Below are 13,734 nucleotides of genomic sequence, written 5' to 3'. Positions count from 1 at the left end.
AATTGACAAGACTTTTATGTGACAAGCTAAAAGTTATCGCATAATGTAGAGTATGGTAACTCATGAAACATGACCAAAAGCGTCTCCAATAGAGATCCTACAATTGTAGAGTTCTTAAATATGAGTAGAAAAGATTTTCAATGAGTCGGAATAGAAGTCCTCAAAATATCCCAATAAATAGAGGACTTGCGAGATATCTCAAAGAAATCCTCAAATATAAGGACTGTATACAAGGACTTAAAAGGTGGGCCCGTCTGTTGATTTTGAGTGGGAACCAAACCCACCAATGTTTGAATGCTCCACAACACAGCTTCGTTCTGAGTTTTTTTTTATTGTTTTTTTTTTAACCAACCCACGTGAATGATTTGTGCAACTTCTTGTTTTTTGAACCAACCCACGTGATAGCTTTTTTATTTTTATCAACGACCACAATACTACAACGAGATGAACAATAATTTTTTAATATTTTAGTTCCTACATTTAGGAATTTTACCATCAGAACCTCCCATTACAGACAACATTTCTTTAGAGACTCGAATATTACATTAAAGTCTCTCAACGAGACTTCAAAGTTAGTGGTGACCATTGAAAATGCCCTAAATTTGGCAACGAAGTCAACAGCTAAATGAGGGTACTTTTTCTTTTTTTTTTTAACTATTTTGTTTTTCTTCGTCTCACAACCTATACGATGCCATCCATGGATAAGATAACCATTTCATCGAATCCAAGTTTCAGACAGGGGAGAACGTGCACGGGAAAAGGGGGAATAAAGAATGGTGAAGGAACGACGGTAGAAGAAATATAAAAAGAATGTGCATCGAATTACAGACAAATAGAAATCACTTTTGTCGTTTTGTTATATTCTCCTTTATTTGTTTTCTATCCCTCCCACTACCTCCCTTATTTATTATAGGGGTCTTTTAATATGGGTTCAATTAGATTAAAAATTAGATCTATTTCAAAAGTTAAAAGTCACTAAAAATTAAACCTATTTCAAAAGATAGGCTATAAAATTTGACCTCTTTCAAATTTTCCCTTTATTCTGAGTTCTTCGTTATTCTCAATTCTTCGTTACTCTCATATAGGATTTGGATCCTCGCCGAATCTCCTCTTTAGAATTCTAGAAATCAACGCACGTGCACTGTTGATTAAAAATCATGTGGCTTTTTTTTATATTTTTAAAAGGAAATTAGCCGTGTTTTGCGTGAAAAATATAAAAAGGAAAAAATTGTGACCACACGATTTTTGATCAACGGTCCATGTGCGTTGATCCCTAAGAAGGGGATCCGGCAAGGATCCAAATCCTCTCATATATGCTCCTCCTCTATACTAGCACCAAAAGTAAAAATTAAAAACGAAAGGGTTATCAAATGACTCTTAACTTCACAAAACACGTGACGAAGGAGATCATTTTAGTAAAAAATTTTGCAAACGTCAAATTTGTAGGTGAGTTACATAAAATAAGAGCTTGTGCTTTGGTCATTATCTCATAGTGTTTGGCAAATCTTGTGCAATCTATGGGAGTCAATGGTATTATACTATCCCGGATATGATGACAAACATAACCTCATTTCATACACTAACAAATTCTTTTCCCTTCTTCTATGCAATACAGCAACAACTTACGTTTCATGATAAACATGAAACTCAAAGATAATCTACAGCAGCAACGCCTTATTTTATTAAGTGGAATCGGCTTTATGAATTCTAAAACGTTACTGCGCTTGGTTTTGCGTCAAGTCTTTCGTTAACTCTGAGTACTCCATGTATTTTCTTAAAGATTCCTTCCAAGTTTCCTAAGTTTTCCTCTACTCCTTTTGCCCTAAACCTCTATTCATATCTTAATTTTAATCGGAGTATCTTTAGGTCTTCCACTTATATGTCCAAACACAAAGGTAATCACTAAACCAATTTTATGACTAAATCAAATCTTCCTACAGAACATCACCATGTTTATTAAAGATACAAATTCTGCCTACCCAACTTTTATAGTAAGTAGTGTACGTGTAATGTATATCTCTAAAGCGTTTTGAAATGTCGGATAAACAAGAGGATACTACTTTCTTTATTGTTGGTCGGGTGATATTAAGAAGATTAAATTTTTTAAACCTAATTTGCAAATCAAATGATATGAATGTTAATGATTGAATTATTACTTAAATGATAATTAACGTGTTTATTTCTTATTAATAACACATCATTTGATATACCAACTTAATTTAAAATTTTAATCTTCCTAATATTATCTTTTTTTGGTACAGAACACCACCATCTTTATTAACGATGCTTTTTGCTGTCAACTTGCTACAACTTGATAAAAGCCTAAGAGCAATTTAGGTCAAAAATGTCGGTTGTTTATTTGATGGACACTAGGGATGTCGGTTGTAAATTTGCAAAAAAATAGCAAAACATATTCTCTTGGTTTTCCCAAACTGATTTCAACTTAAGGATGGATCAGATGCTTGGTTTTGTTAAAAATATCTAATTAGGTAAAATTCATTTGTTTTGTTACACAATTAGATTGATCTTTAGGAGAAAATTCTTCGCTATTTCCAATTGTATTTTCCTTATAGTTATCTTGCAATTACGTATCTTGATTTTCATACGTGAGAGATAAACATCCCGTTTGCAAAGCAGAATCTCAATTGAGACAGACACCAAAAACAAAACCAACCCCTAGAGGCCTGCACGCAAGGATCATTGCCCATTTAGGTAAACTACAACATGCATAGGATAGGCATAACCACAGCCACCAGATGATAGCCCTATTGACGAACAAGGATTGTCTGCCCTCTTTGTTCACGTGCCTTCCCATGTCCTCTTGTTTTGTGTGGTCACGGTTAAGCCATGTCAATATCTTATATTGTTTTTTATAGAGATAATAAAACAAAAATGAATAGTAATATAAAATGTTGACGTGGCTTAATCGTGACCACACAAACAGAAGGCATGGAAGGGCATAGGAATAAGGAGGGCAGACAATCCTTGTCCCCTATTGACATGTTGCATGAGATTCTGAACTAAATCACAATTACCTACTAAATAAATTTTTTAATGCTTTCTTCGAACAATCAAGGAGCTTAATTATATTGGAAATACTAACTAATGCGTGATTTATAATCTAATGATGATTTAGTAGCCAAAAACATATAGGAATGTGACCCACCTGCTCTGCCCATTACGGGAAGGCCAAGCTACCCCCCATCCGTCCACTTCACCGGCCCTTTCAACTTGTGCCCACCACACCCATCCAATGGTCAATCCGCCGTCGACTTCGACCCATATTTCCCTGTCAGTCGACCTATCCAACCACACCCACACAACGGCAGTAGAAAACGATTTTATCCCACCGCAACAGAAAACCACAAATCCAAACATAAATTACGTCGATCCCAGGGAGTATTTTTCATGTGATTCTTACATGGTCATGATATATCAATCGTGTTGCTATAAATTGTTTAAGAGAGTATTATATCATTTAATTATAGTATAATATGTGGATTGTTAACAACGTTTGGCGAGATAACCGTTTTATGCAAATTTTCTGAAATGATAGAAATTCATGTCGTGCTAATTTATAAAGGAAAAAGAGGAACAGACAGAAGGAAAAAAGAAAAAAAAAAAAGAAAAAAGAACAGTTCAAAAATCACTATGAAGATGTCGATTTTCACCTCACTTTGCATGAGCATCACAAAAATTGGGGGAATTATTGTTGAAGTATTAACCTACCAAGTGGCGTAATTTGAAGGAAATCAAGGAATGTTATAGATTATGTTGAAATTGACCGTTTAATGGATAAGACCACACATTTTCTTCTGGCTCTCGAGAGTTGATAGCAGCCTTAAACACTGAGAATCTCTTGGTCCATTTTCAACCTAGAAGCTTATAAACCAACAATCTTTTATATATTGTTCTTAGACACCATCCACACACACACACACACACACACCACCTATATATATATATAGGAATTAATTATGGAACTCACTTCATACGAACTTCAACGATCCGAACTGTCTATTTTGTAAATCTCGATTCATAAATCATGCTTTCAAAAATTCAATTTAATCCCAAACCATTTGTCCATTTAATTATGATGATGAAATCTTAATGTTTCTTAAAACATAATGTTCATTAGTTTCTTTGAAATAAATTAGATGCCTTAAATATTTCTAATTTTGCTAATATTTTGCAAGAATTATCTATGAGGTGGATCCTGAAAAATAGACGATTCAGATTGTTGAAGTTCGATGTGATGCAAGCCCCACAATTAGTCTGTATTTTGAAAAAAAGGATGTGTGAAGCCAATGAAATAACAGGGGGCACATGCCCTCCTCAAAATTTTGGACTGGAAGAAAACATGCGATGAATTGATATGCTTGTGTGGCATTTTGTGATCGCATTCATGTACTTGGAGCATGACTCGCATTGCAATAGGTACCAGATATTTTTAGAATCTCTTGTTTTCACCCGAGCAATATATATATGTGTGTGTGTGTGTGTGAACCATTATATATGTGTGTTTCAGTATTTGATGCCGACTACGAAAATGATGGAGATACTTGTATGGATTCCATAACGAAAAATATCTTGAGAGTAATCCGTTCTCTACCATATATCTTTTATTTTTTTTGTTTTTTGTTAATGAGAGTGAGATTTTGAATTGACAATTTTTTTAGTAGTGGTGGTTTTATATAATTAACAATATTATTGTACAATTGTAACAATTTTTCGTCTATTCTATGCAGTGGTGAATGCACATTGAGGTCAAGGTGATCTTAGTATCACTTAGAGTTTGAAAAATATACATGTAAACATCTTTCGAAGATTCTTCGAATTTTTGGAATGGGTCTATTATGTGCCCACTAAGTGTTTTAATAAATACTTTCTAGTTATATCCAAGGTTCTAAAAGTCGCTAGGCGCTAGTCGGGCGGCGGGCTGGGACCTAGTGCCTAGGCGGCTAGGCGGGAGCCTAGGCGGACTAGGCGGATTTAAGTAAATCTATCATATTTCATGTAAATAAGTGTCTGCTTATACTTGAAATATATATAATTTCATCGTAAACTACAAAATAGAATGCACATATATCATGAAATATTGAAACATAATGAAAACATGTGAAATAAGGATATAATGTGTGTTCATTTAAGTATGCAACAAGTTTATTACAATTTATTGGAAAAAAAACAAAATACAAAATGAAAATTATCTATTTTAAGTGAGTTGCAACCTAGGCGGGTCTAGGCGGGTTAGGTGGGTGCCTATGCGGTTTAGGCGGGTGCCTCAACAGGTCTAGGCGCAATTTCTTAATTTTCAAACGCCTAGGCATTAATCGGGGTGGCAGGCTGGGGCCTAGCGTCTAAGCGGGGATTTTTAGAACAATGGTTATATCTTGGCAGCACTCAGCAGATTGCGTCGAAGACATTTGATACGTACACGAGAGAAACTTACCTATAACATAAGTGCAATCTAAGATTCAACACCAGTAGCTCAAGTACACAAAGAAAACTTACAACTTACATTCCAGTTGCATGGTTGTTCTTGATAGAAAACTTATGATTGTATTTCTTAATGAATAAGATTACAACAGAAGATTATATATACAACTAATTTAACCTATGAAAAATGACAGCTCATCTAACTAATTTACAGCTCATGAAAACTAACAATACCAGAAAAATATCTTATAAGTTTTATCTTTTACAACAGTAGCCTTAATAGTTCTTATCCAATTACTGTGAATGATAATATTATTTCTTTTGTAATTTTTTGCTGTGAATCCAAAAACCAGTCGATCCAACTTTGCAGACGTCCACAATGTCATCAAGGTCGGATTGTACTTCCCGATGCCCGATCCATCCTCTTCAACTTAACTGTCCGATCCCATCTTCCCATAAATGTCCACTCATTTATCTTCTGAAAATAAATTCACAAAATTCACAAAAAAGGAAAATACATAAAAACACAGTATTATACATGTATATATAGTACTCATTATTTCTTTTTCCCGTATAAATCCAAAAGTGCTTCTGAATCCTAAGTCGTCCAAAAGTGCTTCTGAGTCGTTCATCACTTGTTTTCATGACCAAGTGCGTTGACCGGGAGTTCTGATTTGGTTAACCTCACTTCTGCTCCACGCAGATCATTCACACAAAAATCAATCTCCGAGTCATTACACGCTGGACAATCCCCACCCGTCATTCTGACAATCAAACCAAATAAAGAACAATGATTGTCTGCCCTCCACTTTCGGTGCCATTCCAGTACCTTCCTGTTTTGTGTGGTCACGGTTAAACCACGTCAACATTTTATATTACTATTCATTTCTATCTTATTATACCACACAAACAGAATAGCGGGCACCAGAAGTGGAAAGCAGACAATCCTTGTTCCAAAATAAAAACAAAAAAGATAACTTCATAAATAAAAAATAGAAAGTTAATTTTATTTTCCCATTATTTCGTAAACAGAACTAAGATCGTCTGTTTCGAATCGATTTTTTTTTATTTTTTAATTTCTATGTTCAAAGTTGACGAAGTTAAAGGTTCATATAATTTATTTTATATTATACGATTTTTATTAACTCATCTTATTGTTTATATCACACAAATTAAGAATCTGAACCATTTTTTTAAACGGCTCAGATCTCTTGTACTTTGGTTCCGGATGGAGAGAGAGGATATCGATACGTCAGTTTTCTTACTCTGACGTGGTCGGGGGCTTTGTCGTCAATTTAATCCTCTTCCCATGTAATTCGGGTCCTATTAAAACTCCTCGTGTTCCGCTCTCTGAAGCACTCATCAAACATTCTGATTGTTTCTAATTTTAGCCTCCTCCTTCACACGTTATAATCTCTCTCCAAATTCTGTGAAACTTTTCTGGATAATCTCCCTTTTTTAGGTAATCTTCATTAATCCTCTCTGTTAATCTCAGATTTACATTCCTGCTTTTGCTTATGTATATGATCTTGTTTTCAACATTTCCTAATCAGGTTCAGCTTCCATTTTTTTCTTTTTGATTAAGTTTAAGCTGTTTTGAATTCGAGCGTTATTCTAATCTAATCTAAATTACGGGAGGAGATCTGAGCTTGAGTAGGGGAGCACACTGGTTTAGCCAATTTGGCTACGGCCAGGTTTGGATATAGTTTATGCTTTAATTATGCATAATTAATTATTATGTTTCACTAATCCCATCTTAGCTAAGCTAACCCAAATCGACATATTTGGATTTCATTCCGATTTGTTCAAGATATTGGTATTTTTACGTGTTCAGATATCATTCAAATTTTCTGTTATCGAGAGTGTGAATCACGTCGGAGAATTAAAACCTTGCCTGCTGGTTTGAATGATAATATTGGAGCGGTTTTAGCTCTCAGGAGCTGAAATTTGTGTATATTTGCAAACGTTTCGAGGCTGTATCTTCTTTTTCGGTTTGGGATTTTAGTTGATGATTTTCTGCATTGGTTTTGATCGAGATATTATGTTATGTGATCGCATCATTGTCTAATTGTGATTGGATCTGGTTGTCTTGAGCTCCATTTTTATTGTATCCTGAAAGGATTATTAGATCTGTTACTAAAATTAAGATTTTTTGAATCTGATTAGCTAAACAAAGTGGGTAGGCAGGTTTCTTCCTTAGCCCGTCTGGACTAGTTCTGCTGCCGGCCTTGGCTACGAAGGCCGCCAGTAGTTGATCTGCTCGTCGCTTGTATCAATCTTTTGTGTTCATGTCTTTGTATCTGAAGTTTTTACAAAGTTAGTGTTACAAATAGGCACTTCCCCCGAAAGTGATATACGCGAATTGAATGCGGAGTATAGTTTTTTTTTTTGTTGAATTTCAGTTGTTGCTGTCTGAATCACCGATCACTGCCTTGTTGTTTGAAGTGCTAAAATTGTGTTATGGCAATATTCGAGCTGAAACTTCTGACACATTTGTGATTCATTCAGGTGATTATCCACCTGGACATGTTATGGAAGTTACTGGGGGCTAAAACCTGCCAAGAATATAGCATTGACTGGTATGATTTCTTCGACCTATCTTACTCCTCGACCGCAGATGAAATGTTTATCGTTACGATCCTATTCTTGTAACAAGATTCCGCTAATTTTGCTCCACGATTTGCAGGTACTTGGGCAATGTGTGGTGCAAGAAAGAAGTTAAGGAGCAGCTACTTTGGGAACAGAACTTTTGTTATGGAATTTGAACCCTGGAGAAGACACAGAAAATTTCCTGCGTATACTGCTTGTGTTGTGCGTTCTGCGACATATTTTATGCCTTGGTCTTGTAAAATTCCTATAGGTGACGGATATCATGAATTCCTTTAATCAAAAGTCTGCTGTTAAAAAAAGAATACGCATTGTTGGGAGATACTTAACCGATCATAGGGGATATAGCCTGCATCTCGTTTGACATACATAGCTTCTCAATCTACAAGATGCCGGCTTTTGTGAGTGAAAAGAAGAGGTTCAAAGATCCAAATATGGGCCTATCCAATTCGGTCAAGCAAGATACACCAATTCGTGAAAAAAGCTATCGCAGTTTGACTTCTCTGGTTGTAGATGATTTTGACAGCCCCATTCTGCCTGGACTGCCAGATGACATAGCAAAATATTGCCTTGCGCTTGTTCCTCGTTCAGACTTCCCTGCAATGGGTGGTGTGTGTAAGAAATGGAGGTATTTTCTTCAAAGCAAAGAACTCATCACTGTGCGGCGATTAGCTGGGTTGCTTGAGGAGTGGCTCTATGTGTTGACAACCGATTCCGAAGGAAAGGAAAACCACTGGGAGGTTTTAGATTGCCATGGACATGAGCACCATGTTCTTCCTCCCATGCCTGGTCCAATGAGATCTGGGTTTGGGGTGGTGGTTCTCAATGGAAAGCTTCTTGTCGTTGGTGGATATTCTGTGATCACCGAGACCACCGTTGCATCAGACGATGTTTACCAATATGATTCTTGCCTCAACAGGTTTGTTTTGTGTCCATTTTCAGTGATCAGTCTCTTCCTTTAATTTCCTTTCTGCAAAACCTTCATAAATGTATAAGAATGCCCCTTATTTTCCCTCACCATGGCTACTTTCGCTGACATATTAGACTCTAACGAATGTTGTATGTTCAATGTGGTTCTCTGCACAAGCTTAACTTCATAAGAATCCAATCTTATCGTTTGTTCGTAATTGTAGGTGGGGCAAATTGGCAAACATGAATGTTGCTCGATATGACTTTGCTTGTGCAGAACTAAGTGGTATGATTTACGCAGTTGGAGGATATGGTATAGATGGCAGCAGTCTATCCAGTGCCGAGGTGTACAATCCTGACACCGATACTTGGACCCTGATAAGCAGTATTCGCCGCCCCCGCTATGGCTGCTTTGCATGTGGATTTGAAGGAAAGCTGTATGTTATGGGCGGAAGGTCAAGCTTCACCATTGGTAATTCGAAGTTTGTTGATGTCTACGACCCTGAGAGTCACACCTGGTGCGAGATGAAGAAGAATGGTTGTGTCATGGTCACTGCTCATGCTGTGCTGGAAAAGAAGCTGTTCTGTTCGGAGTGGAAGAACCAGCGCAAACTTTCAATTTACAATCCCTACGACAATTCTTGGGAGATGGTACAGATTCCGTTGACAGGAAGCACAAGCATTAAGTTCCGATTTGGGACACTGGACGAGAAACTTTTGTTGTTCTCGCTCGAGGAGGAGCCTGGTTATCGTACTTTGTTGTACGATCCAAATGCAGCACCAGGATCAGAGTGGCAGACTTCTGAGGTAAAGATGTCCGGTCCGTGCTTGTGCTGTGTTACAATCAAGGTGTGAAACTGTAAGGTGTGCCCGAAAGGCGAAGGTTAGAGGACGTTCGTAAAACTCTAAAAATCAGTTGGTGAACTTTTTGTATTGACTGGATTTTAGGACACTCTAGTGCAACTGTATTTGTTTGCTCCGTTGCCCCGATTAGGACGCTAGAAATCAGCTTCGTGCATTGCTCGGAGTTGAGTCTACTTGTATTAACCTCATTGCATTCGATTATATTCGTGTCGGATCACTTTGTGACTTCTCTCTTTATCTTCTTGAGATTTTCATTCTGATACTCCAATTTTGATCTAAATACGGTTCAACTCCAATAACTCGATTACAAATGAATCAAATTTTTTTTTTAATAAATTTTTTGTAGAGAAGTATTAGGCGAGATTAGCTCTTCGTCAACAGTCTTGTCGAGGCACCAACCGTCCTCCAAAGAATCAAAGGAGAAAGGATTGTTGCACCTAGGTTTTCTACGTCCCCCTCAATTGGATTTTATAAATCTACATTGGTTAATCTCTCATTGATACATAATTGTCCTCAACTAACATTAAACATAAAATTAACCATAGCAAGTGGCTCAGTGGTAAGGGCGCGCACTACAGCTCCAATAAACAAAAAAATGTGAGAGGGCCCGAGTTTGATGCTTCGAACTGATGAGTTTGCTTGATTGTGGCACGGGTACGGAGAAATTTCCTATAGCCTTTCCAAGTCTGATATTGATGAATAACCGTGCCTTGTCACCAGTTGTCCCCCTTACAAAAAAAAATTGAAAAAAACCCCCAAAAATAAAATTTTTAATATAAAAGAGCCCCCAAAATTTTGAAATTAAAAAGAACCCCAAAATCATTTGATTAATGTGAACGAGAGGGAAAAAGACTGAGAGCGCACACCGCTGCGCCTGCTCGCTCTTTAAATCTAGTGAGAGAAAAAGCGGGGACAAAGAAACCAAAAGCAGGCACAGGCAAAACGTCGAACAGCTGAGCTACACCACTCTCTCTCTCTACATTCAACAGCGAGTGAGATCAGCCGCAGCGGCGACAATGTTCGGAGCTCAATCTTCGTCGTCCCCCTTCGGGACGCCGTCGTCGACCCCAGCGTTCGGCACGCCGTCGTCGACCCCAGCGTTCGGGACTCCGTCGTCGACCCCAGCGTTCGGGACTCCGTCGTCGACCCCGGCATTCGGTACGCCATCTTCGACCCCATCGTTCTTTACTCCTTCGACCCCGGCCTTTGGAACTCCGTCGACGTCTGCATTTTCCGCCGGTGGCTTCGGCGGCTCCTTATTCAGCACTCCGTTCTCTTCTCAAACTCAGCAGCAACAGCAACAGCAGCAAACGCCGTCGTTTCAGCAGCCTCAGTCTGCTGGCGGCTTTGGGTTTCAGGCTCCGTTCTCTACGCCGCAGCAGCCGACGCCCTTCCCTAATTCTCAATTGACGACTCAGATGGCTCCTGTCGCTCCTCTCGCTTTCTCTCTCGCCGATCGCGATATTCAAGTAAGCATTTCCTTTTTTCTTTTCTTTTAATTGATGATTCAGTGCCAAAACCGTAACCTAACCCCAGCTTTCACTTTTCGTTTTGATTTGACGGATTTTGGTTTTCTCTGCTAGGCAATTGTTGATGCTTACAAGGACGAGCCTGGAAACCCTAAATATGCTTTTAAGGTTCTTTTCTAATTTTTGTTGCATTAATTTTGTTAGATTTTCGAATGCATTGGCTTCACGCCCTTGATATCTGTACCTGTCTGTTTGGTTCCTGAGAAAATGGCAGTAAGGTTGTGAATTTTGAAGGTGCTGAATCGATTAAGTTCATGTTTGATTTAAACCCCTAATTTATTATCTTCCTCTGCTTTTGAGAAACCTAGTTTCGGAGATTCGTGTGAGAAATGAATGACTGTCTTGATTTTTGCAGCATTTGCTGTTTAGCGTAACTGATCCGCAGTTCAGGGTGAAGCCTGCTGGTGTATCGGATGTGAGTTTATTGTTCCCTTTTTATTTCCTAGTGGGATTATCTGGCTTTTTTTTTTTTTTCTTTTTTCTGGCTAAGTTTGGAGAATAGTTTGCATTGCCAGATAATGTGGGCAGAGGCTATGGCGAAGCTTGAAGGTCTGGAAAGTACTGATAGGGAACGCCTGTGGCCTCAGCTTGTTCAGGGTTTTAAAGATCTCTCTCAACGACTGAAGGTAATTGTTGTTAGTTTGAAGCATAGAGATATTGTTTAGAGCATTTTTGTGTGTTATTGCTACTTGGAAATAGTACATTTAAGTAATATTTTGAGTCTTTTTGTTGTTAAAACTTAAAATTCACTGGTTGGTGTTCGTGAATGCCAATTTTGGATTAAGATGTTACCGTCCAGGGATATTTATGAGTTCTGAGATGGCAGTTACTGACTGAGACTTGGTAAACTATTCTGTAAAATTGTCGGTTACCCACTAGAGTTGCTGTCCCATGTCTATGGTTGGATCACTGCTATTATGCAAGTATTAAACTAATATGGGGTTTGAGTAGAAAAAAATTGCAAGAACCAGTTGGTGACAGCAACGTATATATTTGGAGAAATTCGTTATCATGTACTAATGTCTGATGTTGTCAAACTGAATTGATGCAGCTCCAAGATGAAGTCCTTCTTTCAGATGCTGAGAGATTGCAAATGACCCAAAGCAACGTCAAGATGGTACCTTTTATTGTTCAAATGTGCATCTACTATTACCACATAATTTGAAAATGGGTCTCACATCTTTTACCATTTGCAGCTTCAAAGGCATTTTCAAGCTGACACTCTTCCTTGGATCGAAAGAATGAGACAAAAAGAACAAGGTCTTCAAAGGCGCCTTTTGAGGGTGGGTACACTTTCTCCAATATATTAAAAAAACTGTGAATAACAAGTAAGATGGGTTTCATCAGTACCTTGTAATTTTCTAGTCTACCTTAAGCTAAAAGCTTCACATAGTAATGAAGTAAAATAAGGTTCAGAATAAAATACCGTCATTGCAATCTGGCCCTGTGACTTACAGTGCTTAACCAACATCTAGAGGGCCGGATTTATGATTGTTGTTTGCTTGGAGGGTTTAAATCATGTTTGTGCAGGTAGCTTATGCATTTTGTATTTTGCCAAGTGTTTTTAACATCTTTGTTCTCTTTTGTTATTCCAAAAGGTGATGAGAATACTGGAGGCACTAGAGGGCAAGGGTTTCCGACTGCCTTTAATGAAAGGTGAAGCAGAGTTGGCTGAGAAGTTAGCTGCAGTTACAAGACAGGTACGTTATTATTATGCCCCTTATCCCTTTTATGTGCATCCTACTCTTTGTCTGTCATTGGGTGAAGATACTAACAAGCAGATGGATTTCCAGCTGAAAGGATCAGGAGCTGAGCTTTCTAGGAGGGTACAAAACCTATTAACCATATCCCGTGTCCAAGAGAATTCTATTGGTGGCGGTGGTTTAGGTTATCTTCCAGGATCAACCAAAATACATGAACAGAGTCTTGCTGCTATGCAAGAGGTAAGAGCAGACTAGTTTGAAACACTTGCTTTATATAATAACATCAGAATTGGTTAAATGAGTGTACTTTTTATGTGGAGCAGGTGTTACAGCAGCAGACGGAAGCCGTTGCGAGACTCGGCAATGTTTTGAAGCGAGATATTAGGGATATGGAGATTATAATGGCCGAGGATATGGAAACAACACAGAACGGGAGCTAAGACGGGAAAATGAAACAAATTGTTGGTTTGTTAATTGTAATATTTTGATTTAAATTTTCGCGTTTGATTCAGCATCGATAACCCCTGAATCATTAACAGAGGTCGAGTTAAACTATGCAAATCAATTCAGCTGGCCACCAGAGATGAGATTCAGTGTTATACTTGCAGCATCATTTGCAATGAACATTAACTCTTATTTTCCAAAGTTTCAATGGTCGTTGCAAGAAGGAGATGCACTTGTAA

At 37.9% G+C, this 13,734-nt stretch overlaps 2 protein-coding genes across 3 annotated transcripts; both read left to right on the top strand.

Moving 5' to 3' along the window:
• The first annotated feature begins 6,642 nt into the window (after positions 1 to 6,642).
• On the top strand, positions 6,643 to 10,036 carry LOC103403152 (F-box/kelch-repeat protein At1g67480). 2 transcript variants are annotated; one of them, XM_008341979.4, is made up of 4 exons: positions 6,643 to 6,901; positions 7,948 to 8,018; positions 8,126 to 8,965; positions 9,180 to 10,036. In XM_008341979.4, the coding sequence occupies exons 3-4, from the start codon at positions 8,436 to 8,438 to the stop codon at positions 9,808 to 9,810; spliced, it is 1,161 nt and encodes a 386-aa protein (XP_008340201.3). In that variant the 5' UTR covers positions 6,643 to 6,901; positions 7,948 to 8,018; positions 8,126 to 8,435; the 3' UTR covers positions 9,811 to 10,036. The 2 variants fall into 2 exon arrangements, with proteins under 2 accessions (XP_008340201.3, XP_070671475.1); XM_070815374.1 differs by lacking the exon at positions 6,643 to 6,901 and adding an exon at positions 6,944 to 7,133.
• A 605-nt stretch (positions 10,037 to 10,641) lies between these two features.
• LOC103403153 (nuclear pore complex protein NUP54) lies at positions 10,642 to 13,696 on the top strand. Its single transcript, XM_008341980.4, has 9 exons — positions 10,642 to 11,288; positions 11,403 to 11,456; positions 11,704 to 11,763; positions 11,864 to 11,974; positions 12,400 to 12,465; positions 12,545 to 12,631; positions 12,947 to 13,048; positions 13,142 to 13,291; positions 13,375 to 13,696. Exons 1-9 carry the CDS (start codon positions 10,836 to 10,838, stop codon positions 13,489 to 13,491), a joined length of 1,200 nt encoding a protein of 399 aa, XP_008340202.3. The 5' UTR covers positions 10,642 to 10,835; the 3' UTR covers positions 13,492 to 13,696.
• The last annotated feature ends 38 nt before the right edge of the window (positions 13,697 to 13,734 follow it).

Source organism: Malus domestica, chromosome 16 (assembly GCF_042453785.1).
Source record: "Malus domestica chromosome 16, GDT2T_hap1".
Taxonomy (NCBI): Eukaryota; Viridiplantae; Streptophyta; class Magnoliopsida; order Rosales; family Rosaceae; genus Malus; species Malus domestica.
This window is presented reverse-complemented; position numbering and strand designations above follow the sequence as displayed.